Genomic DNA, 27043 nt, shown 5'->3' on the forward strand with positions numbered 1-27043 from the left:
TCAGAATTTCACCATTACACTCACGTGAGCCGTGAAGGCAATGGAAGACATGACAATGTCAGGGTGCGTCGACAGATTCACCAGCGGCATGGTGATGTTGCATTTCCTGGGAGGGAAGGAGGTGAGGTCAGTGAAATGTCAAAAAGAGCGCTACAGCTAGCTCCTCGGCGACACAGCTGATCGGCCCAACATTGGAGATAGATTGGCAAATGTTGGTCCTACAGTGGACCAGAGTGAAGCCAGAAATTTCCAATATTAGGCCAATTACCTGTGCTTTTGGGATATATTTAAGTTGCGACTGTATTTTTCGACTATGCTGTCTCCCTCTTATTTCTTTTCGGTTATTTCTATTAGAGAACATGATCTGATACCAGAGCCAGCAGCGACTTGGAGCCTATCCTGCTCTACCATACTAACGAAGTACTCCACATTTGAGGGCTCTACATTTTAAACCGCTTTTTAAGTTCATTTTTGTGGAATCACTTTTCGGAGGATTCCGAATATACCGCAACTGTATGTACTAAACTTGCTTTACTTATGTCATGGTGATTTGCTTCCGAAGAGCGCGCATCCCATGAATCGCGTCAGCAACTTCATATTGCTGGAGCTGCCGGCTTTGTAAGAGACAACGGACCTGCAGTGACAGCACATATTGCTGGAGCTGCCGGCTTTGTAAGAGACAACGGACCTGCAGTGACAGCGCACGGTACTGGGGCCGCTGCATCATCCGTGCGCAATAACTTCTTATACTCGAATATACGAGGCCTTAATTTGGGACCCCAGCAAAATTATTCAACATATTTATTAGAACTGGTCTAAAACCGCTTTGTTCGTTTTATCCTTAGTAACTGCTAGAGAACTGCTAGCGGAACCTCGCATGATACACAGCCTTAACCTGCTTTTGCTCATTATCGTAAACTGACTGTTCCTTGGATCACGTAGTTTCTAACCGTGTTTCATAGTATGAGGACCTCATGTTTCCTCCCCGATATATTTTATCTTACGTACATCATGGTCTCAAAGTTGGGATTCCCTAATGAGGAACAGACGCTTCGTTACAGACCTTTTCATCTCGAACCTCCGAAGAGTGGAATCACTTCCTGGTCCAGGTCGCAAGAATTCGTGCCCACAACATATTTTAAACGTGGCATGAACAGGAGCTCAACTATTTCTTATGCTATCAATTACTGCTTGTCGATATTTTATTTTCTACTGAACTCTAAGCTTACCGCTCTCTAGTGCCAACGGCTCTGAGGGTGTAATAGGAAAAATACTTTCAATGCGCTCTTGTGCCACTAAGGTGTCAATATAAAACAAGAACTAACTAATGGACCACTTGAGCCTTTCTCCAGAAAAAAGGCAAGCGACTTGATAGCGGCGTCAAGCCCTCCCCTCCCCCTCAGGGCACATATATGAGCGTCCATTCAGTGTCCTGTATGCATCCCGTGACCATGTCACGCGCTACATCATCGACAGTGCCTACTCCCAGAGATACCAGAGGCCACATTCTGTGGTGATTCTCTTCCTACCTTACCATGATCGGCAAATTACAGCACATGCTTAGCTGCACTCAAGGTGTCACATATCGCCAAACCAATGGTTGGCAATGGAAAGAATGCATCGGGAATAGAATCCTTACAAGGAACACGTTTATTGGTTTGTGCATTTTTACTAGTACTTGAAAGCGGCAGTTTTGCGTCGCGCGATACTACGCCGCCAGTCACATTGGCGCTGTTTACATCGGATAGCGTTTCATACAGGTATTGATGCAATATAAAGGCTGGATTATATTCCTTACCTGAGCACCTGTCCCATTTTGTAGGTGGAGTTGAAAAGGGCGTAATTTGTGTTTCGGATGTAATTCCGTTCTCCCTGAACATACAAGGACGCCGTGACCTGTGAGTTGACACAAAAATTTAGAACTGTCGTCGGTATACAAGAAGGACGGAGAATGGCGAGCTATAAATCAGTGGTCCCTCCGTCGCCTACGGGTAGAACAATACTTACCGTTTTGTGGGTTATGAAACTAACAGCAGTCTAGATATGCTGCTGGGAGCGGAACCCCAGTGCTCTCTTGGCAGGCGTGACGCAGCGTGCAGCAGCAATCAATGTAAAATGAGACATTCAGTTTGAGCTAAAATGGACCATTTAGTTCCACTTTTTCGTTCCACTTGTTGGAATCATTTATTCAGTGGCATATGGTTCATCATCATCTTAGTCCTAACTACGCCAGCCGCCGCGGTGGCTGTGTGGTTATTGCGCTCGGCTACTAGCCCGAAAGACGCGGGTTCGATCCCGGCCGCGACGGTCGAATTTCGATGGAGGCGAAATTCTAGAGGCCCGTGTACTGTGCGATGTCAGTGCTCGTTAAATAAACCCGTGTGGTCTAAATTTCCGGAGCCCTTCACTACGGCGTCTCCATAGTCTGAGTCGCTTTGGGACGTTAAACCCCCATAAACCAAACCAAACATAACTACGCCCAGAGCACAACAAAGGCCTCTCCTATATATATCCCTCCGGTTAACCCTGCCTTGTATGCCAGCTGCGGATATCTTATTCCCTCAAACTTAATAAACTCATCCGCACAATTGACGGCCAGCCACCCCCATCTACGCTATATATTCCGTTACCCTAGATGACCATCGGTTGTCTTGTCTTGGTATTACATAAGCTGCTCATACCCACTTCTATATATCAACACGGTTGTCATTAACTTACACTTCTTACCTGACTCCAGAGACTCTGCTCTCTCTCTCTCTCTGTTCGTTCTCGTTCCGCCGATATGATTTTTCTTTCAAAGCTGCCTTCGTTGTCATGAGTTTAATTTCAATCTTTTCCGTTAGCCTCCATGTCTCTACCCCATAGCTGAGCACCGATAAGATACGCGTGCTACAACTTTCCCCTTGAGTTATACTGGTAAACTGCTGTTCATCTCCTGAAAGTGCCTGTCAAACGTAGTCCACTGATTCTTACTCTCTTAATTATTTCACTCTCGTGGTACGGGTGTACGGTCACCACCTACCCTAAGTAGATGCGTTCCCTTGCCGTTTCCAACGCCAAGCTGCCTATAGTAAACACGTGTTCCCTTCCGAGACTCTAGGACATTGCTTTAGTTTTCTACATATTAGAACCACCCTACAGCTTTGACCGTTAAGGCCCGCGATCATGCTTTCCAATTTGTCCCCTCACTTTCAACCCAATAATAATAAAGTATTCTCCACTGTCTTTTATTCCCAGTTCTTCCCAATAAAATATCTTAGTACGTACTATAAACAGCAGCGAACAGCATTGAATAAATTGTGTCTCCGTCCCTAACAGCCTTCCTGATGAGTATTTTATTACTTTCGCGGTGCAGGAAGATGCACCTCTGCGCAACCGCGATATAAATAGTTACAAAAGCCGCGATATATGCCTCTTCTACGCACTGACTGCTGAAGTTTTGACTGGCATCTACGGAGGCTATATAGATATAATGGGTATATTCCGCCCTTTTTCCTACCATCTCATTTACGATCTGAATACGGTTCATGGTCGAGTCACGTTTCCGAAAGCCAGGGTGGTACTTTGGCCAACGGATGTCTAAGGTTGATCTAAATCGACTAACGATCATCTTAGTACATACCCGTAAACAACAAACACTAAGCTAATCGGTGTGTCATTTTTCAAGTCGTTTAATTCTCCTTTCTCATCTTTCTCATCATCGTAATATTCTCCCAAGATTCCAGGACACTTGCGGTGACGATGCATTTCGTGTGCAGGGTGGCAAGTCTTTCTAGCAGAATAAACTCACCGTCATTCAAAGAATGTGCTGTTATTTAATGCTCATCCGCCAATTTTTGCCCTTTAATTCCATGTAATGCTTTCTTTACTTCTTGCATTACGGACGGGATGTCAAATTCTGCCGCACCCCTGGATCCATCATAAGGATCCAGATTATTTCGGTCATGCTGCTTACGTACGCTCCAGTAATTACTCGCGTTGGCTATCAGTCTCCCGACCTAGCCAGCTATTTCTTTCTAGCCAAGTTCCACTAAGCAATCCGCTTCATAACCGCTTGATATAAGCGAAATCAACACTGAAATCGGCGAGAAAAACGGTACAAGATAGACAGAAACAACACACGCAGCACCGAACTTAAAACTGAGTGTATTTCATGCGAAAGCGCAATAAATACAGGAAGTACACATAAAATAAACTAATAGAACGCCATGATATAAGATTGATACTATTGCACTCGCCAAGCATGTGACAACATGTAAATGCACTCCCCAGTTCAACAAAAGCAAAGTGTTGTGCACGTACGCAAGCCAACAAAAACGAGAACTGTACGAAGCTTTCGTCATCCACACGAGAGGTGACAATTGCTTGAGCGTGTGGTCTCTTAGCTTATCGAGAAAAGAGATAGCCTTTTTAGATATTGACCTGCAATAGTATCAATCTTATTTCATGGTGTTCTTTTACTTTTTAGGTGTACTTCCTGTATTTATTGCGCTTTCGCATGAAATACACTCAGTTGTAAGTTCGGTGCTGTGTGTGTTGCTTCTCTCTATCTTGTGCCGTTTTTCGCGCCGTTTTCAGTCTTGAATCGTGAGCCAACTGGTCCCACAGTCCTCCCTTTTGCAGTTAATATCAGCGAAGTTTCATTGATTGTGCAAAATTTACTTTTCCGGCAAGAACGTGGTACCACCTCACTTCTACCGCACCTGAGAATAACATAGAAACTTTATCAACTCGTGTTTTAGTCTTGTCTATTCTGGCTGGTATCTAATCCCAAAAAGCAAAGAAATCAATCCTTAAACATAGTCGATCGTGATAGAACTGTTCACCCTGGTAACATTTCGGCGCTTCATTCATATAACAGGAACCGAGCTGGGCACGTTTACCCTGAAGCCATCAAGGTCAGTGGTATCAGGCCCGCCCTACACTCTTCCACATTTCTTGTGGGTGTGGTACCAAATGAGACAATATAAAGAAGCAAAACACGTGAATGAGCAAACGGCAGATGTTGTTGCTTAGGCGCTCCGTGTCGGATTATCGATCCAATGAGGAACTTGCGCTGAAGTTTGCGGTGCCGATTGCAGCGCCATAACACACTGCCTAGCGAGAAGAGGAAGCAGTTTTGGGTAGTACTCTTAGTACTTTTCCGCGCCACCTTCAGGCGCTTATTGGCGTGAGCCTCCGCGCTTTGTCGAAGGCGCACGTGCCGTGCGTCAGCTATCTGGGCTACGCCGAGATAAGCTAGGCAGTGATTGCTGTCAGCCAAACGCGGGCATCTAATCGCGCAGAATGTGTTCTCGCGTTTGCAGCGGCCCAAGCGGCAGACAAAAGCAGTTTTGAGTGACCGAATGGAACAATTGCAGTGCCACCTTGGCAGCGCAGGTACCCCATATAGCATTAGAAGTCTCACGGATGAAACTATGTCGCTGATTTCCTGGGGCGAAGTGACGTCACCAGACCGGAGCATTCCCATTGTCTGAAGTAAAGTGATGGCACCAGAACGGAAGTTACGTCACATCCGGTAGAGAAATCAACAGCCGCTAGTGCTATCGCATTTCCAACGCATAATAAAATTAGGTTTCCCAGTGAATTTTTTTTCTTTTTCACTGCCAGTGCATTACCGATTCACAAGGGCTTTATATACATGTCAGCACAAAGACAGGAGGGTCTTCACATTGTCGATGGATTTCGAAAATCGCTGCGTTATTTGTTTGCAACTGGCGACAAGCTTCCTCCACCGCTTTGCAAGAGAATGCAGATCATGCCTAGAGGTATTCACTATTTAATAATCCACCGGTCAAAAACGTGTCATTCGCGAAATATCGCCACTCACGTTGTCGAGAAGACTGAGGCCCCCGTCGCCGCCATACTGGTACGGGTAGCATATGTAGTTGGCAGCAATGACACCGCTCAGCATGTAGACAATGCTCGCGGGAATCATGAAGGTGGTGAAGACCCACATGAACAGGGTGGACCTGCAGGCAAAACCGACCGAGTTGACCGCATTCTTAGTCTCGTGCTCAAAACGCCTTCCTGTTGTGACAGTCGGAGGATAATAGGCTCACGAGATACCCTCAAGCGTCGGGAAAAAAGACACATGATATTGACGTCATCGCTTTGGACGCCGTTTATTGTACAGCACGTGTTTTTTACCTCGTCGCTTCAAGCTCGAAGTCAGAAGTGTTAACTATAATGCTCATTAGGCGCATCTTAAGGTCATTCATTGTAACCTAAAGTCCCCGTGGTGGCTCAGTGGTAATGGCGCTCGGCTGCTGGCCCAAAAGACGCGGGTTCGATCCCTGCCGCGGCGGCCGAATTTCGATGGAGGCGAAATTCTAGAGGCCCGTGTACTGTGCGATGTCAGAGCACGTTAAAGAACCCCAGGTGGTCGAAATTTCCGGAGCCCTCCACTGTGGCGTCCCTCATAGCCTCAGTCGCTTTGGGACGTTAAACCCCCATAAACCATAAAAAGCATTGCAACCTAGACTTTTCCTTAATTGCAATAAGCTTCCAATAAAGGTGCGTGTTCTGCCTTCTCATGTTAAACATATTACGCAGTTCCACTGATCGCCCTCACTGTGGCGTATTTTGGGATCAGTGGCTTAGTGGACTTGGCATTGGGCTCCTCAGCCCAAGCAAGGCTGAGCTGTCCTGGCAGCGTATGCCGCCCTTCGGTCAAGACGAATCACATTAGCACGCGTATGGTCAGATTGCACCGTAAAGAATACGAGGGAACCTGAATACAAGTCCCTCGTTATTATTAGTTACTCTGGACCATGGTGTTAACCTATTCTAACTTCATGCTCCGAACCACTCAATTTTTTCTGCATGAGAGATAACTCCCAGCGTTGTTTTAGCACGCAAATCCTTGCATGCTAATGCGCGTTACAGCTGGATATATCCCACCTCAATAAATGTAGTAGCAGATTAATTGGTGCAGTGAAGACAATCTCGTTGCGCTACTCCAAACGGACCTGCTATCCAGTCCGAAACATTCTTCGAGGCTATTGTTTATACTCTATATACATGGATGCAACTCGACTATCCTGACGAGCTTGGAGCTGTAATGGTTAGATGGAGTTCCACTCAAGTTCATGTATTTCACTGCTAGGCGCACAAGAGATGTTCACCACACTCGGTGCCCGCACAGGTGCACCTGTGCACAAGAAAAGCATAGGTTCAGAGTAGAATTACTGACCTTTGAAACCGAGTGAACACGAGATAGAAAAAAAAAATTGGCAGACACACTTAAGACTACTTATGTGTGGGAATGCGAAAGCCTGTCATGGATTCAAGACGTATACGTTTGGCTTAGGTTTGCGGACTCACTTTATTTCAGGCGGCGAGTCTTTTTTTTTTTCGATATATGACACCGCCTACATACAAACACGCGCGTATTTGATGCGCAAGTATGTGAAAGCAAACAATTGAAGGTGCATATGCCGTCGGTTCGAATTCCTGTCGCAAGCAAGCCCTTCACTTGACTAACGCATGTAAGCATACGCCACACTAAATATTACGCTCACCCGGAAAGCTGTACAACAAACGGTTGCGTCATAATTTTGGTACGAATGTCGGGAAAACTGGCGCCACATGGGTGTCAGCCAGTGGTGAGAATACCAGGTGTTTCAGCGAAGGTGATCACTAATTTTTAAAAATAAGATTTTTGACAATCCGCAGCATACTAATACGAGTGCTGGCGGACGTCGAAAAACAGGCGAATCATCTTAAGTAGCTAAGTGGTTAACAAAATTCTAATAGTGAACTTTTTAACGATTACCAATAGGCAAATGGTTGCAATTACAGATTTGTAGCCGGCCATTAGTAATAGCCATATGAGTTTTTAGCATTTCGAAAACGCGATTACCCTGGCCTGTGTGGCACGACAAAATTTGGCTATTTAGACTAGTTACGACCACTGGAGGCGTTGGTTTGCCTACATACTTTTCCAAAGAGCGTGTAATTAAGGATTATGTAGCCAAATTGTGTCGTGCCACAGCGGCGAGATTAATGGTTTTCGAAATTCTAAAAACTGATATGGCTATTATTAACGGCCGGCTACAAATATATAATTGTAGCCTGTGGCCTATCATTAATAAAAAGTTTCCTATTATAATTCAGATAATCACTTAGCTAGTGAAAATGATTAGCCTCTTTTTTGACGTCCGCCAATGCTGGCGTTACTGAGCCGAAAAAACCTTCTGTTTACCTCAAAAACCTATTTTTAGACACGAGTGATCACCTTCCCTGACACACCTGGTATATAGACGAATGACATGTATAGAATCGTCTGAGGTAGCGGTTCTCGACTTGATGTATGCGTCATACGGCCGCTTGATGGCGTCACCATATTTTGCTCGTCATGGCTCAGATTTTCTGTACCATCTGTAAGTACACACACGCCGCCGCCCTTTCTCATATTTGGACTAGCATTGCTTTCGCATTAAAACTCGCAAGCGGTTATCACGCCTCTATAACTCGAGACTCTTGAAAAATGTCTCTGCGATGGCAAACGCGCCCGTTCGCCCCACTACACAGTGCTGCCCTCTCTGCTTGTGAAGCGCGAATGGCGCAAGCGCTAGTTCACGCAGCTGTCAACAGTGGATGCCACTAATCCGTCGCGCGTAGGGTGCCTGGATGCGCGGGGCGAGGGCGCGCATCCAGGCACCCTAGTCGCGCGACGAGCGGTGCTACCAAGGAGGTTATTATTTATAACCTCCTTGGGTGCTAGTTTAGTGCGGAAACACTACTTCACAAGGTTCGAAACGCAAATCTATGAAGCTACTCAATAACTTGGATAAGCTCGGGTTTGTTCCCTAGGAGAGTCGCGCCATCTGCATCCAATGGAACGGAGCTCGGGTAAATTCGGAGGAGCGTCGCACCAGCTGTAGACAATGGAAGAGTAAGCTTGGCACCCTCAAGATGTTTTCGCACCTTTGAAGCAAGGGGTGCTTTCGCACTCTTGCCTTCTACGTCTACTCGCTTTAATTACGTGAAAACCCTAATACTTTTGTTGTTCTTCAGCGTTTCTCCTTTGTGCGGTAAGCCGTTAAAGCCAACGACGCAACAGAAACACAAACCGCGTCCATAACTGCTGTCTCAGTAAAACGAGTGGAAACAAAAGACCTGACAGTGCGTGAAACAATCAGTCATCAAAAATCTGTGCTGATGCTTTTCCTTGCTTTAGTTCAAGCATTTCATTACTTTTCTCTCTTTTTTGTCATCGCATCACAGCTGTCAGTGAAGAAGGTAGCAGCTCACACGACGAGTGTGATGCCGGCCTGGTTGGAGACAAACCCTCGCTTGTTGGGCGGAATCTCGGGGTCGTGCACCCATGTCCCCACGGCGTAGCTGAAGGCGGCCAGCGCTTGCAGGAGGCAGGCGCCGACGCACACCTGACTGATGTAGTCCAGGCTGCGAGGAATGATAGAGTCAAGCAACATGGTCACGAAATACGGCGGCTGGGCCTTGTTTTGTTTTGCGCCAATTTTTGAGCTGTACATTGCTTGCCAGTTGTCAGCCCAAGCCCAACTAGCACCGAAACGTTAAAAAGATGTAACTTCTTTGTCTGCTTAAACGTTTACATTTTTCCTGATGTCCGTTTTTCTGACGTGTAGAGCATTTGAAACAAACGCTGTAATGACTTTTCTTTTTCTTAATTGAACACTTAAAGGCTACATATATAAAGCTTCCGCTAGAATAACCCTGCAGGTCTTGATAGCGAAATCTTAAAGTAGGCTACACTTAGCAAGGAGCATTGAGGGCGACACTTGAGCACTAGGATACAGCCAGTACATAACACTTATATATTCACCTTCGAAAGCATAGCATGGCTTCAATTTTTTGATGGCAGGCAGGAATGGTGTTCCGTAAGCGGTAGTGTTCGCTGTGTAACAGGTGGCACCGAAACGTTAAAACAGTGTAAGTTTTTTGTTACATTGTTACATTCGGCTCTCGATTTTTTCTTTCAAGTTTCCTTATGAAGTTTTGGCGCAATGTGTGTGCAATCTCTGTGAGAGGCACCATCTGTGAGACTTATGGCTAATTCCGGTAGCTGAATAAAATCACCGTTGCAACAATGAGAGAAGTACTGGGGAACAATGCTTGCAACGTGTTTTAATGAGCTTATAGTTATGATTTGAACGTTAGAATATTTTTCACAGCACAGCGTTATCATATTGTATATTTTAAATTTTTATTATCTACAGTACAACGTATGCAGTTATTTGTTAAACTTTATATGAACACATTGTTCAAACGAATAATGTATCGTATTTGCAAACTACACAAAACTTCATAAAATTATCTCAGTTTCGGCGCTACCTGGGAGGCGGCACCTACCATAAATAAAATCGCGAATAAAACGAACAAAAATGCTTCTTGGCGCAAAATATTACTGCTCTCGATTTTTTTCTTTCAATTTTGCGCAGTTTGTAATTCATGCAAAAGGTGAAACGTGGCGTCAGTAGAAGTTTTCGCTAAGAGGAAGAAACAAGAGTTAAGGTCGGATGGAATTGATACGGATTTCTTACATTATCTCAGCCGACAGTCGACATGCCATAATGATGCCTATCATATCTGTTATATTCCATTCCTATTGCCCGCCATTCCGAGTGGCCGATTCCGGCGATAGATATAGCGTCGTGTTGCTTGAAAAAGCGAATGAGGGAAAAAGAGTATTAGGATAAATTGTAATTTAATCCCTGCACTGTACCGACCCAGACAGCAAATATATTCAACGTGTTGGGCTACATTTTCTCAAGTGCAGAGCTGCTCCATTCTAAGTTCGCAGCACTACGTAAGCATCTGCTTTCCTATTGTCAAAGATTTCTACGAACAGTGTGAGACGAAAGATGCGAGTCTCTCACCCGTACTCAAAGATGCCATCGTAGAGGCTTAGCCGACCAAGGACATCGAAGTCGGAAATGAGAGGGAATTTCGCCGACGAGACCTGGAAGTACAGGGCAACCTCAACGTAAACAACTAAATAGTTATAATCATACCCTACTAATATCTTATCCCATTAAATTTTCGGTTTAATGAAGTGTGCACCACGACGATATCAGAGCTTTCTCGTCTGGCTCATGACTTCAGCGTACTGAGGAGAATCACATATCGGGTCTGCGTCCAAACCACTGCACTTGCTTCAAAGTTTTAAAAAAATTGGTAGAGATTGCTCTGACGATTGCACATGCAATAAGAAATACCTTTATTTATTTCACATGCAATAAGAGAGACCTTTACTGAACATGGTTATCTATTCTCATTAGGAATGGGCTCTTACAGCCATTTTTTTTTCATATGGCAATATCGAACTATTCTGAGTACATTGTACTATTTTTCTACATGGACTAACAAGGCTTGAGTTCTTGAAAATTCATATCAGGCCTCATTTGGCAGCCATCATTCTTAACTCCGTGTGGCCACCGGAAGCGCTAGGAAATCGGAACTGACATATCCTTTCCATAAAGCGAATCATGATTCCCTGTGGATGTGAATCAAACCTAACTTAGGAAGCCTTACCACTTAAACAACCTCGACAAAAAGAATCCTGTATGTTTTTCTTGTTTTGGATGTGGGGCGGTCGTGAATCGGATCGGACACAGATACAGGAATGACGAGCATAAAAACATTCGTTTCAGATAGCTGTTTGTTTCTGCTCGAGAAACAGTTGACTAATGAATGTGTAAAATCAGCGTTGATTAACAAACATCACTATTGGAGCTCACATTATTCGATATATGAATGAGTGCTTGGTGATGAAACAAACCAAGACAACTGGAACTATCTTTCTCTAATCTTATTCCGCAAGACAAGCGCAAATAACAAGGTTTTGAGCAGAATGCTTGCAAGCGTTGCTTTATGAATAAGGTGCAAGTAATCTATAAACAAAGAGAAGCAAGTGTTCAGTTGTTCCCCGTTAACAGACGCATTTTCCGAAAATGGTAGCACAATGGTCATTTAGTATCAGTGTTGCCATATGTCGGCAAACAAAATGCTTTTGACGAACCCCATTGGCTTACAACAGGCACAGGGTGCCAGAAAAGACACCACAGGCTGCACTCGTCACGAACCACAAATGGCAGTCCGCAGTGGAAGTCGTAAGAGCCTAATTCGTCCATGTCCCCAAAAGGTTTAATTGTGAATCAAGGCAATCTTCACGGATCATCATCTTCCTACCACTTCATACACTCCTTGACTGCCAACATAGACATCGTAGTGAAAAAAAAATAATGAACAGAGTGCGTGCAGTATGAGAAATTGCCGTTCAAATCTGAAGAATGGAAAAAAATCAGCAGCATATTTCATGCGTTATAGAAACTTCTCTATCTTGGATGTACCTAACATCCATTAAGGAAGTCGTCAGGGCGGGCCAAGTTGCGAACTAAATATTCTGTTATTCACCCACAGTATAATTAACGCTCGCGCTCAATAAACGAAAGTAACAGTAAAGTAGAGAGCCAAAAACTTTTGATAAGTTTTTCCTACGCATCACATTAAACTTAGTTTAGCTAGCATGGGATTCAATTAAAAAAGCGGTTTTTCTTTGTCAAAGGACACCCTCCCAACCAATGGCGTCCGCCCATTCTCTCAAAGCTCGTAGCGTGACAATGCAGGGAGTGTCGTATGGAAGCGGATATTCCTCTCCCTATGTTTTCGGGGAGAGTACAGTCCCTGCATTGTCACACCGCTCAAGGTAGCAGGTCTATGAGAATCGGCCGATACAATTGGCTGGGAGGAATGGCTTTGACTATAGTCGGATACAACTTAAGAACGCAGCGGCTTTTCTCCGTCAAAGGACCCCGTTCCAGTCAATGGCGTCGGCCGATTCTCATGACCCTGCTAGTGTGACAAATCAGGGAGTGGTAGATGAAAGGGGACAATTTTCTGCCGGGGATAGACACCTCTCTCTATTGTGGCGCCGCTCCTCGTCAGGCTAGCAGGGTATTAGGAATCGGCCGACGCCACTGGCTTGAAAGGGGTCCTTTGACGGGGAAAGACCGGTTCGTTCTTGAGTTGTATCCGACTATAGAAAAGGCCGCTTTTTTCTTGACCTGCATCTGACTATAATATCGTTCCAGTTCTTATAATTATAGAGCGCAAAATAAGTTAACGTCATATTTGGTGTCAGCATAGCACACAATGGCCACCGAGCCACCCCGATGGTAAATTCTGCACGTTCCTCCGACAATTTCCACGAAGAAAGATATTGTCCGTTATTTATCCGGCTCACTTGCGAGATTAGGGAGACTAATTTGTTGGTGGAGTCTTTCCAGACGTTGCTGGGCTGCAAATCTTTGAAGGCCGGGCCACCTGCGAAAGGCGTGGAAAAGTAGTGTTACTATAAGCACTTCCCAAACTGTTTTTCGTTGCTCAAAAATGAAGTCCACATGCGGTATTGCGGAATATTCGCATCTTTCGACACATGGAAAAGGCGACAGATGAATTCAGGACAACTGTTGACTAGAATCAGGCGTTTATATTGCACCGGCAAAGTATCTAAAGGACGACACGAAAAATAAAATCATACTGCACAGAATGAAGAAACGTGGTAAATTCAGTATACATTTGAAGTAAATGCACTAAGAATTTCTTTAATATAAGCATTATACTATTCGTAGCAGTTTAATCACTTTGCAACAAAATCGGCACTTCAAAATATTAAAGAAACATCTAATTACCCCGGTTTAGGAAGTTGGGGGTTTTGAATACAGATGTTTTCAGAGGTAAGGCTGCATTTTACCGCAAGTTCCCAGTAATCAGTGCGCGTGAATCCTTCAATACTGTAAAATCATTGCCTTTACAAAACCGTCGCAATGCTTCTAATTTTGTCCGTTCATCACAGTTAATGACCGTCTGCTTTTTTCAGCTCAGTGAGCTTTCACTGAACCGAAATTTTCCTGAACGTTCCTTGACCCTCTTAGAAGTGGTACTTGACTGTACCTTGTCGACGTTTTAAAAGCCGATTGACATTCATGAAGCAAAAGCGAAGGTTCAATATCAATGTGTTGTTTTCATGAAAACCTTTAGGCGGTAAGAACTCCATGGACGAAACACATGCGTCGTTATTGACAGTAATATGTTGGCAGGCGAAGCCAGATACGCTGTACCACGCACCCCTGTTGTAGTCTTCCACGGCCTTCCGCAAAAGAGGTTCGATCTGCTGAGCCGCGGTCTGCGCTACCTGCGAAGAGAGAGCAAAAAATTTCAGCCGGCGCCAAGCTTTTGCGCCACGGGATGATTTTCGTGAGAGTATTTCGGTGCCCACAGGACAGCTGCTTCCAGAAACGCTTTACCAGCAAGCATCCGAGTTGTCAGTTATGTCAGCACGAACACCGAATAGCACAAATCCACGCATGTTACGCTGCGTTGTGCTGTCATGCATACAAAACTCGAGCATTATCTTTGAACACACCAAGTTAGGTGAGAGGCGCAGAGCTGGACGAAAGCGGAGAATAATTTGTGAATATTTCCTGTTGTTTTACCGTCGCGGGGAATCCCATATAATCGCATGTATTCAACTTGGCCAGTCTTAGTTTTAGTCTACTGCCTAATCTTATATTTAGTCTACTGTTTAATCTTATTCCAAAACCACCAAGATCGTGCTTCCATAAGGCGTGAGCGTCATGGATGCTAGCCGCCGCAGTGGCTGAGTGTTTATGGCGCTCGGCTGCTGGCCCGAAAGACGCGGGTTCGATCCCTGCCGCTGCGGTCGAATTTCGATGGAGGCGAAATTCTAGAGGCTCGTGTACTGCGCGATGTCAGTGCACGTTAAAGAACCCCAGGTGGTCGAAATTTCCGGAGCCCTTCACTACGGCGTCTCTCATCGTCTGAGTCGCTTTGGGACGTTAAACCCCCATAAACCAAACCAAACCGTCATGATTGCTAGCTGGCCTTGTTCGCCGTCCCCCTTTATAAGGTCACTCGCGTATAAGGTCGATTGCGTCTTAATGTGCCCACGCTGCTTCGGAAACTAACATTTTAACATGCTGTGAGATGCCTCCACGTCGAATTTTATTTTTCTAACTCTACGAGCAAGAAATTCGCGGCACTACATTTCTAAGCCATGATGTAACCGGGCTATTTACTGAGCGTCGCGGTTTGCCGGTACCCTTATCGCGTTAGCTCGACAGCGAAGTTGGCTGACCACACCGTACACAACAGCACGACTTGCCGTTCTTACCATTTGAGAACTGTCTGCTGCTTATTGGGTGGATATCGTCGACAAATAGCACATTAGTTATAGCCCTAATTCCAGAACTCGCGCTTAGAAAGGCATATTTTCAGCGGCTGTAGACGACGAAGCTTTATAGGTGCTGTTGCAGCAGGAAAGCGGTGTTTTTTCGGGGCTTTATTTGTGCAACAAAAAGCAGTCGAGCGAAAACTGCCACGCGCTCGAAGCATGAACTGCAGACCAAGCGAGAATGTTCTGCAGTTTTGTTACTGCCGCAACGTAGGCTGCTTAGAATCCAAATGACCTGCAATCTTTGTTCGATGCAACAGCATTGTGCAGTGATTTTGCTAGATTTAGTTGTAAAAAGTCAAATATAATCAGAAAGAAATGACAGTTTTAGTTAACTAAGCTCTCCGAAAACGGCGCGCTGGCCGACGACACTCACGCGCAGCTCTTGGACACTGAGCACTTTCATTTGTATGCTTTAATTTTTTTCTCATGCCATTGAATTTAAACCGTGCGCAACATAGGCCCTGATATCTGTAAATTCAACGCGGGGCATTAGTCATGTACATCGCAAACCGTGCCGGCCAGTTGTACGGGTCGATGTTTTCCCCAACTCCAACCTTCTCAATGCGACCGCTCTTTTCGGTTTCCCTCAGTTCACATGCGTATCCACACAGTCACAAGCTTTTACTAGGCAAAAGTTCTCTAAGACGAGGCTGTCAAGACACCAGCGGTTTACAGATCACAAGACAGGGTGGATGCGGCAACATGGCAGGTGCCGCGCTAGTCACTAGCTCCCTTTAGGGATAACTAGAGTGAAACCGTCGTATTGTTACGTGACGGCAAGCAGGTGAAGACAGGACTGCATGGAATGCTTTAATGGCAATGGGCCTAGCGCGAGCGCTCCGTGCCGCGCCACTGCCCACTGTGTCGTCCTCTAGCCCGTGACACTACCCAGGGCTGCCGAGCGATCGTACCGATAGCGTGAACTAGAAAAACTGCAGTGAAGATGAAACATAGGACGTGACGATGGGCGTGACAGGAGGGATGAACACAGAAGACAAGTTTCAGGGCTTGCCGTCACGATGATAGAGATGAGCAGATGATCGTGTGAGTGCTGGTCCAGGAAGCTTCCGGGCCGTAGCTAGCTAGGTCACCTTGAGCCGATGGCCAAGGCCCATGAACGCGCCGAACGGCATAGGCAGGGGCTGTGTTCGAATATATTGGTGGCTTCTAGGGTCGGTGGGGTCATAGGTTCGAGTTTCGGCGGCGTCGTCATGTCTTCTGGGCGGGGCGGGGGACGGGGCTGGTTGAACGGAGTGGTCGGTTCTGGTCTGGTGGGCTGGGGCACTGCCGGGCGGTGCGGCTAGGAACGCACGACCGACGACCACGGCACACGCAGGACACCGAAGCTCCAGGACTAGGATGGGGATGAACTTCGAAATCTCACGCCAAATGCTACGAGGTGGCAAGCCGAGGAACGGGACGACATGATGACAAATGAAAAAAAATGATTTAAAGGCGGTGGGCCTAGCGCGAGCGCTCCGTGCCTCGCCTGCCACTGTGTCGTCTTCTAGCCCGTGACACTAACCGGGGCTGCCGAGCGATCGTCCCGATCGATTTCTTGAATTATGATCGGTGAGCTGATGATGAGCATGACCAGAAAGTGTAGAAGAAGATGAAGGGCTTGCCACCAAGATGAGCCAGATGATCTGATGAAGCTTCAAGCCCAGCGGTCGAAGGTCAAGGATTATGGACTTGGCAGACAGCTTGGGCGGGAGTGCCGTCTTAGTTCGGGTCACCGTCGAGTCATAGTTCATCTGGTCCTTGTCGTCGTGTCTTGTGGTCGGGGCTGGGGACGGGGCGGGGGAACGCGGCTGGTCGGTTCAGGTCAGTTCGAGCTAGGGTTCAGCCGGGCGGCGGAGTCCAGGTTTCCTCGACCGACGACGAAGGCGAGCAGAAGGCGGCGATGCTCCTGGGACCAGGATGACGATGAAGTACCCAGCAGCTCACCCAAATGTTACGTTACGGCAAGCAGATGAAGACAGGATTTCATGACAGATGGCGATGGAAGGATTTAATGGCGGTGGGCCTAACGCGAGCGCTCCGTGCCGCGCCACTGCCAGCCACTGTGTAGTCTTCTAGCCCGTCACCACTATCGTCTTTATGAGGAGGAAAAGATACGTATTATCGCGTTTCTCTTTCGCTTTCATCGCGTTTTTTTTCCTAGGGTCTATCCTATCCTTAAGCCGCCGCGGTGGCTCAGTGGTTACGGCGCTCGGCTGCTGGCCCGAAAGACTCGGGTTCGATCCCGGCCGCGGCGGTCGAATTTCGATGGAGGCGAAATTCTAGAGGCCCGTGTACTGTGCTATGTCCGTGCACGTTAAAGAACCCCAGGTCGTCGAAATTTCCGGAGCCCTCCACTACGGCGTCCCTCATAGCCTGAGTTGCTTTGGGACGTTAAACCCAATACACCATAAACCAAACATCCTATCCTTGCTAGACTGCTACTTCCTTATTTTCATCGCTTTCCAAGATGACCTATAAAAGTTGAATAACCTGCCTTCCTACCTAACGATCGTGTGTGCCCTGTAAGCTGCACATGACCACGCATACGACATACACATACCGAGACACCAATGTTCTTTAATGTTGTCCTCTCGAAGTTGCATCTGCATTGTTATCCACAATAGCTTCAATCTCATTTAGCTGAGGTGCATGTTCTGATGGATCGGATAAGATGTACGGAAATAGGAAAGGAAAAATATAGACTTGTGATTACTTCATAAACTAAAATAACCAGAGTCATTTGCGGCGCCTAAATAGGCAAACGATAACATCACGACTCTAATAGCAGGGTTCGAAATCACACTGATGCCGTCAGACCTGCTAATGCAATTCAAGTTCTATTTGAAGCTAATCTGTGTGCTATAATTGAATGGAACAGGTATTTGCTATAAGCGAACGGATATTTGAGTCAGAAGGTATTGATTTTAAATTAGCAGGCTAATACGTGTGCGCTGAAAACCCTACATGGTTTTTGTCGTCATTCCAAATACATTTAAACAGGAAGCAAGCTGTATGAAATGAACACTTGGTAGGCAAGCTGTATGAAATGAACACTTGGTAGACACGTGTGTCCATAAATAACCAACAAAGGTGATCCACTCTACCGACACGAGATCCGCGCTGGCCGTAGCGCACGAGCTGTACTTTGAGCGGTCCTCTTGAGGCACTTGCTGGTCCTGCAACACATTCGAAAGCGAGTAATTTGTAGACGCAGCACTACGGTTGGAACCTGACCGATAATATTGAGAAGTAACACATTAGGCCAGAGACATGTCCTTGGGTGTTTCGACTACAACCCGCAGAAAAATAAACCAGTCCCAACTCTAAAAAAGAAATAAAAAATAAACGACGACCGCATGAACTACAAGGATGGACAGAATTGATGTGGGGAATAACACTAACAACCAATTACATACCCCGTGCGGTTATTTGCGCACGGAAATACTAACTTCAAAACCGCCGTAATTCAGAACATTTGAAGCATTTCCACTTCTTTTATAGTAATTAATTATACAAGATGGGGGATTTATATGCTCGAATCCGCTATTCCAGGTGTGTGTGTGTGTGCGGGGGGGGGGGGGGGGGCGGGTGGCATAAATTTTAAATTTTGGAAACAAGTACCAAAGTTGTTATTTGCGTTCGGGCATTTAAAACGGTACCAATCGCTTACAAAACTGGTTGTTTGGTGTTGCGCGCAACTAGCCTTCACTGATTACACACAGATAATCAGATCTTTCGGCTTGTGGCACACATGCTGCACTCAATGAAAGTCACAGAAATTACAGAAAACATTACAGCTGCTATTGGAACGGTAACAGAACGCCTATTTTGTTCAACCTGCAGAGAAATTGAGTATCGGTATAGAACATTCTTCATGCGATTTGGGTGACTCATGAATTGCATTAAGAAATGTAAGTGTATCTTGGAAACGGAGTATGCACTCGAATAAAAAATCTTGAATTACTGCACGCAGGTTTTAAGGCAACATGATCTTGGGTCATCCTTCAAGACACCGTGTATTCATAAAAATTGACTACAGCAGTAAAAGCGTAGCGACTACTCAGAACAACGATAACAGGGGAATATCGTTACTGCCCGGAGAAAACGAAAATACAAAACTAAAGCGAGCGTTCTCGTAAAATTGTTTTTCTTTTTTTGTAGGCGTACTGTGGCGTTCAAACCACGACAGTTTTTGAAACGCCAAGGAAAGCGTTCGCCATCGGTTACTAAGGCCTGCTGCACCTTAGGATCACCAGTGAATGGTTTGAGCCGTTATACGCAGCCGACGCGTTGATGAAGCCCGTCCAAGGTCAACGATTGAAATGGTCAAGAAAGGTGACGTAACGAATGGACGGGTGGCGACGGCAAACAGAAGGGAAGTAGGCAGAAAATGGGGAAGGAAACTGTTCCAGACAGAGGGCTTGAAAGAACAGATAAAAGAACTGACCAGAAGAGAAAGAAGAGAGATATAAACAAGAACGGCCAAGAGCGTTGGATGCGCCAGCGTAAAGCAACCGCACCCGTCGCCGCCAAATGGTTACCATCTCACGCCAATTGTTTTAGCGGAGCCTTGCCTAGCTTAGAATTTTTTTATAGCTACTATTACGCACAAGTAAGAGCTTAAAGGATAAGCCAATCGCACTCTAAGGGGATCAGGTTGAACATACAGACCCTTTACTATAGGGTGGATAAGAACTATAGTTTCACCGAAGAAAAATTTGTCAGAGCTTCCACTGAAGACTGGAGCGGCTTAGGCACTTAGGTGTCGTGCCAGACGCGAAAGTATTTTTCACGGGGCTCGACAAACACAGTGGTCAATATGAAATGTTTTAGAAAAAGAGGCAATCGTAACAGTGTAGGGAAAGCGATGATAACGTGCACACAATAATAGAACTTACCTGGCTGACTTTGTCGCAGACTGCAAGGAAAGAGAGAAGTCAAAGTTGGTCCCATACAAGTGGACGTTGAAAAATGTTAAACATTATTGCATGGTCACAGATGTCAGCGTGGTCGGTCATATGGAATGTGAGTTGATCCTGAGGTGGATGCTACTGTGGTCAATTAAAGCTTAATAAAGAAAGGTACAATTCGAGCAAAAAAAGATGAGAGAAATCGACGATGTGATTCTTAATGTAGTGTATTTCACTGCCTTGTAATAGTGAACGTTGCAGAGGAAAATAATAATCGCAGAACTGCCAAACATTACTTAAAAAAGAAAAGTAGTGCACAATGCCAATGCTTATCATATGTTATAATCCTTATCCGCTTATAATCATGATCTTCTTATTCTTATCATCTATGACATGTCTGGAGCTCACCTTGCCTTTCGGTTGACACTGTTCGCAATATCTCAGGCTCCAAAACTTATAAAGTACCAATTTTTTTTCAAACTTCTAGCAAACTCCCTCCTTATATCAAGCCTGCAAAATAAGCTAATCACATTGCACAACTGCGGACCGAACCGTCTTTCAGTAATAAGCAAGGCTGCTCAGAATTAAACCCACGTGTAATATCATTAAGTGACAAGAGGGCAAAAAATTCATTTTATTACGTACAGTCATTCAGATCATTGGCCTGCTTCTCCGAAGGAAGTCCGGCTTTCTCGAGGACTAGGCTCGAGTGCTTTTGGATGTCGTTCAAGTATTCTGCAAAGGTGTATATCATGAGTCATACTTTTTCAGTGGAGAGGATGGCATTCCGTTTTCTCACACTAGAAAGTATTTCTTCAAAATTTTCAAAGATGCCCTTGCCTTTCTGTCCTTGGCTCAACCTATACAAGCTTCTATTTAACACCGTTTCTTCCAAATAGCTGGCGTACGATTTTTTTTTTCATAATCTAAATCGAAGCCGATGTCCCAACACTGCGATCCTATTTCTCAGCTGCTCTTCTTGTGTTTTCAGTCTTTAGATGACTCCTGTGTGCATCCTGCTCAGAAAAAATGCTCTTTGCTGTGAAGATTTCACTAAACCGCGTCGTGGTAGTCAACTAAAATTAGACAGTGATCACTTCCCCTATTTATCCTCGTCTTTATCTCTCATCAGCGCTATCAGCCGGGAGCGTACTACCGACACCTCTGTATTCCTCAGCTGCCGCAACCGTATCAGCGCCGCCAATCTATTCTTTCCTTTAGACGCAATAAGCGGCAGGCAACACCATGTCAGCGAAAGAGTATAGGTGAAGCACGGTTCTCGGCATCGAAGGCTGCAGTCTCTTTCAGGGCTCATTTTTCTGCTTCCAAGTCCCATCGAGCCCCATGATATATACATGGTATTTGCTGGATTGAAGTGAACAATACTGGTTCGCGAATTTCTTCTTTAATTCGTTCTCAACACCAGAACAAAGACAGATCTCGTAAGATCGTAAGAAAAAAATACAATGAATTCAAAAGCCCCCATTACTAGTATGCGATGGTACGGCTTGGCGGAGGACAGGGCGACGTTTAGAAAATGACATATCTTTGTCCTGCAGCGGATTTAGCCGGGCTGATAATGAAGCTAATTACCCCCCTCGTTTGATGTATACTTAAATCGGGAAAGTCCGCTCACCTTTATGGTAAGTGTCAACAGAATCGGCGAGTTCCTTTCTGGTCAATCGAGCATTTTCCACGGCGTTCTTCAGATTCTGATTGCGAAAGAAAGGAAAAATGGTGAGAACACCTACCAGGTTAACACATATCCGCCAACGTTAGGCCAAGAGCAAACTTGTTACGGTTACAGTAATAACGAGATGGTATTTGTCAACAAACATTGCTGAGCACACATGACTAACAGGCACAGTTCAAGCGCGGAGCGCTTTGTGCCTGATTATGTTTGTACGCATGCCTTATTACAGTATGCGTGAGTAGTCATGTGATGCTTCGTTGTCAACGGAGAGCGAACGGAGATATAACGAATTCATTCCGATTCAATTTCATTCTGATTTCTTTTATCCTGAAATTTAAAAATAAGCGCTCTTCTACGTAGGCTGACCTGAGAAGCACTCATTCCAGTGACGTTGAGCAGTCCTTTTTGGCGCCGACACGTAGGGTGAACTGAGCCGACGCCTCTTTGTCGCGAAAATGGCCACTACCTTAGTTTTCTTCTTTCCGGTTCTGTTTTTTGTTTTCCATTCAGTACGACTTTGAGCCCGGGTTGTCGAGTAAGCTCTATGAAGCGAAACGCTTTGTCAGAATCCGCATTGCAACGCGGTCCGTAAACGCCAACCTTAGACACCAGAGCTTACAGTGACACTAGTAGGGGGAAATCACGTGACGTCACGGGCGCCATTTTGTTATTATCGCCGGAGCAGGCGGTGATAATCCCATTAGACACGTCTGCAGCTATTGCAGTGCTCCATAGACAACAAAATGGCGGCCGCTGTGACGTCAGTGAATATTTCCTACAGAAACAGACGACTGCACCGCTCTGTATCCTTCCTCCTCCTCCCATCACCACTCTCTCACCCAGCCATGCTCAGGCATGCGCAGAGAGAAGTGCCAAAAGAAGCCGTTGCGGAAAGCCACTTCCTTCTCGCAGTCCGCTATCCGGCAAGTTAAGTCACCGCCCAAAAACTGTGAGAGATTTTAGTCTGGTTCTGGCGAAAACCGCAGCCAATCGCCATTGTTCTGACCGACCCCGCACGGAGGAGTGTTGCAGGGTCAACTCACATTGAGGCCATCCGTTATGTGCGACTTCAAGATGCCGTGACCCTCGTGCATCACCTTGACGCTGTAGTCGTGTGCCATGTGCAGCCGATTGGAGCTGCCGTACAGCCAGGCTAGGGACACTCTGCGAGAAGCAAATAGAGGGTCCACGTAGGCACGGTAGCACCTCAGAGAAATGTGTTCGGACCGCATTGTTCGCCGCTCCTAGAGAGCAATGTAGTTGAGACGTGAGAGCAAAGATTGTCTTCACAGCCGAAAACCAAACCCTATGGACTGAAGAGTTCCCGGGTTCGAACCCGACCGCGGCGGCTGCGGCTGCATTTTTATGGAGGAAAAACGCTAAGGCGCCCGTGTGCTGTGCGATGTCAGTGCACGTTAAAGATCCCCAGGTGGTCGAAATTATTCCGGAGCCCTCCACTATGGCACCTCTTTCTTCCTTTCTTCTTTCACTCCCTCCTTATCCCTTCCCTTACGGCGCGGTTCAGGTGTCCGCCGATGTATGAGACAGACACTGCGTCATTTCCTTTCCCCCAAAACCAATCATCATCATCATCATCATCATCATCATCATCATCATCATTATTATTATTATTATTATTATTATTATTATTATTATTATTATTATTATTATTATTATTATTATTATTATTATTATTATTATTATTATTATTGAATGAAGATTTTGACTGTCGCGCCCATCATGTCAAAAATCGGTGCATGTCTTCGTATACCGTGAGAAAGATCTCGTGGACAACTTGATAATGGCACAGTTTTAGTGAATGTAACGCAAAAATTGCAAGAGTGCAGCCCACGTCTTTGGCACGCTTCATAATTTAGTTCAGGGTATGCTATTTGGTTGGAGTTACACACTACATTAAATACATCTCTGTGGACGAGGTAGATGTCACCATCGTCGCTAAAATAGCCAGGAGGGAAGAGCGGCAGCAAAGCGAATGTTTTCCAACGTGGTCTCTGATAAGTATGGCGCATCAAAAGAGCCAAAGCCTTAAGTTTGGCTTCGTTTTAACGGTTAGAACCTCCCAGATCGACTAAGTCTATGAAGGACGCTGTAGTGGAGGGCTCCAGGTAATTTCGATCACATTTAGTTCTTTAAGTGCACTCACGTGGTAAAGCACACAGGCCCCTAGCACTTCGCCTCCATCGAAATGCGACCGCCGCGGGCAGGATTGAACCCGCAACTTTGGGGTCATCAGCCGAGCAACACAACCACTGAGCCACCGTGGCGGCTAACGAAGCCTTAAGGGCGGCGGAATGATAATAATAGTAATAATAATAATAATAATAATTGTTTGTTGGGGAAAGGAAATGGCGCAGTATCTGTTTCATATATCGTTGGACACCTGAACCGCGCCGTAAGGGAAGGGATAAAGGAGGGAGTGAAAGACGAAAGGAAGAAAGAGGTGCCGTAGTGGAGGGCTCCGGAATAATTTCGACCACCTGGGGTCTTTAACGTGCACTGACATCGCACAGTACACAGGCGCCTTAGCGTTTTTCCTCCATAAAAACGCAGCCGCCGCGGTCGGGTTCGAACCCAGGAAGTCCGGATCAGTAGTCGAGCGTCCTAACCACTGAGCCAGCGCAAAATGATGCCGACATGGAAATTAGCCAAACTTTCTATTGGGATACAAAAGTACAGCTCCTTTGATAGTAGGGGGAAATTCTCGACGAGACGGGAAGGCTCATCTTTATGGCGCCGCATTTAACGACCAGGGGACGAATATGTGACGTATAGCCGTAATATGCATCGCAAAGCCTTATTCAAAACTAAAGCGCCCAAGAGGTTTGCTTCTAATTCATGTCTGGGGACTATTGGTTCATTTGTGGAAGTCATAACTTTCGGCAGGTCGAGGACAAGAGTTTTACTCCCCTTGAGAAGATCCTGAAACGCATACAATGAATAACGATCCGCAAACCTTGGCCCAGTAGCAAACCCTTCGGACTGTATACTTAGGGTGCTAGGACATGGGCTCTTATGCGAACGCATTAAAAACTGAAGTACGGACTGAAGGAGGCCACAGCGCCGTAACTGCTCACTCACGCGTTGAGTCCCGTTGTGAGTGTCATGGAGGCCGTGTGCAGGTTCAGGGCGAGCATGTAGTAGGCCGTGATGTTCTGCACCTTGCGTCCTCCGAAGGCGCCGACCATGCGCATGAGCACGAAGAAGAAGCCGCAGAAGACCGAGACCAGGCAGAGGAACCCCGACAGAACAAACACGAAGCCCAGCAGGAACTCGTACTCAAACAGCTGCGGTATGCCGGGCAATGAGTAGCAGTTTCACTATGAGATATGAGAAGCAATATATCCTTTCGAGTTCATTTATGAGCCAAAAATTAGCCGCTGTCACTCTTTCGACAGCTAAGCTATGCGGTTTTATTTGCTGTTCTGGGTAATTGGAAGGCATTCTCCGGTGCAAAACACATAACAGTGAGCCTGTTCCTCCAGGCTCATGAACAAAAATTGCTGCATTCGACTGGTTGTAAGAGTGCTCGAAGCTTTGTATGCTGACATGAAGGGCGTTGGTGTATCGGTATCAGGTGACAGCTGGCTGTATATAGACAGTGGGCGAGCTAAGGTTTCCGTCACTCTGCTCTTGCATATCGAAGGAGATAGCTCTTCAGCAGTGCGCCACACCGAAACCGAAGGGCGGAAAAGGTATTGCGAGCGAATCCTGAACATCGCGGGGCGGAAAATGTGCGGGAACCGCAAGTGAGGGCAACGATGGCGGTGCGGTATGAGAAGCCATTAATATAGCTTAAAAGTGCGGTTTACTCAACAAGCGTGAACTTTTTGAAATTTTTTGGTTACAATCAAATGTGATGTATACCCCACAGCTAACAGCTTCCTGGTTGTTTTTCATCATTCATACTCTCTAATTGTGGTTACTCTAACCTTGCGTAAGTAGAAGATTAACAACCTGATAATAGACGGAGTACACAACCAACGTTGGTTTCACAAAGTATGGAAGGGCACTAAAGGGCTACTCTTATTTTTTGCTATACGTTGTTTCATTTCATTTACATTTTCTTAAAGATCCCCTTTTCTGCAGCATTACATAAGGAAATTTAGGGGCATTGCATTACACAGCTTTAGACGCAAGAAAGAGCAGATATGAGTAAAACATTTCACATAAAACGAAAGCCTCCGCCCCATATCCATTTTCTCAATCGCTTACCTTATGCGCCTACAATCCCACCAGCCTGATACAAGAATTGGGCACAAGTTTTTCAGCGCAACGCATTCAAACAACTATGTGACGCTTCACGCTCCCCAGGCGCTGTGAAAGGGACAGCGATAGCGATATCCCACCTCCATGAGCTCGCACACAACAAGCTGCGCTCCAGTCACGTGACTTCAGACAGTACAGTCCAAAGCGGCCACCCCTCAACCAACATGGCTGTGACCAAATACATTCAACAGCTCACCTAATTTCTCAGACTGTTACCCTTTTCAGCTTACAATTACGTCCCGCCTCAGAGATCTGGATTTCCTTCTCGGTCACTTTCCTTCCTCCAAAAGTTATGCAGCCTATCTTCACGCTACTAGAAAATGCAAGGCACGCCCGCTATCTAAACAACACCTCTAAACAGTATACTTTCCCGTTCCCTAGCAACAAATCTGCCATAATGGAGTTTTCAAGCTGTTCCAACTAATAACATCTAGTTCACGGTATTCTTTCCTATCAATAACGTACACGCGCCGGTTCGATTTACTACTTAGACCGCTACAAGTACTTGTATTCGTAGTGGCTTTCGTATCAAGGACTCCAATATCTCTACCTCTGTGCCCCTGGGGGTGCATCCGCCTTGTCACCTGCTTTTAACACGCTCCAAACGAATTGCCTGGGGCTTAACACGACTAAGGTAGCTTACTCTTGCACCGCATTCAAGAAAAATATTTAGAGGCTCCGTTTATACTCACTGCCGATAAGTAGGCAAAATAGTACGCGTCTTCGCCTTCTGACTTGCTGGCGACGATGTCTTGAATAAAACCTGCAAAGAACAACCATAGAAACAGTTTCATGGAAATTCGTACTCTTGTCAGCAAGCTTTTAAAAAATTTACGCACTCCTTTAACTGGCCCATGAAAGTAATTTTGCGGTAGTGGTACCCTTTTCATGTGGCAGTGCGGCCAT

The 27043-nt window shown here is 45.8% G+C and overlaps 1 protein-coding gene across 1 annotated transcript; it reads right to left on the reverse strand.

The window, feature by feature from the left end:
- Positions 1-27043, reverse strand: LOC144105120 (uncharacterized). Its single transcript, XM_077638298.1, has 15 exons — positions 27019-27043; positions 26830-26900; positions 24950-25155; positions 22894-23014; positions 21794-21869; positions 20803-20892; positions 20146-20165; positions 18352-18423; positions 14116-14182; positions 13232-13311; positions 10866-10948; positions 9259-9411; positions 5831-5972; positions 1799-1896; positions 1-106 (listed from the first exon to the last, which is right to left on the reverse strand). The coding sequence occupies exons 1-15, from the start codon at positions 27041-27043 to the stop codon at positions 1-3; spliced, it is 1410 nt and encodes a 469-aa protein (XP_077494424.1).

Source organism: Amblyomma americanum, chromosome 9, assembly GCF_052857255.1.
Source record: "Amblyomma americanum isolate KBUSLIRL-KWMA chromosome 9, ASM5285725v1, whole genome shotgun sequence".
Lineage (NCBI taxonomy): Eukaryota > Metazoa > Arthropoda > Arachnida > Ixodida > Ixodidae > Amblyomma > Amblyomma americanum.

Excerpts from the sequence above, each read along its gene's own strand:
- LOC144105120 (XM_077638298.1), bottom strand. The coding sequence starts at position 27,043 with ATGGCCGCACTGCCACATGAAAAGG. Across the intron at positions 14,183-18,351 it reads CCAGCGCGGATCTCGTGTCG|GTAGCGCAGACCGCGGCTCA; the intron begins GTAGAGTGGATC and ends CTCTCTTCGCAG. Across the intron at positions 5,973-9,258 it reads GCCGGCATCACACTCGTCGT|GTCCACCCTGTTCATGTGGG; the intron begins GTGAGCTGCTAC and ends TTTTGCCTGCAG.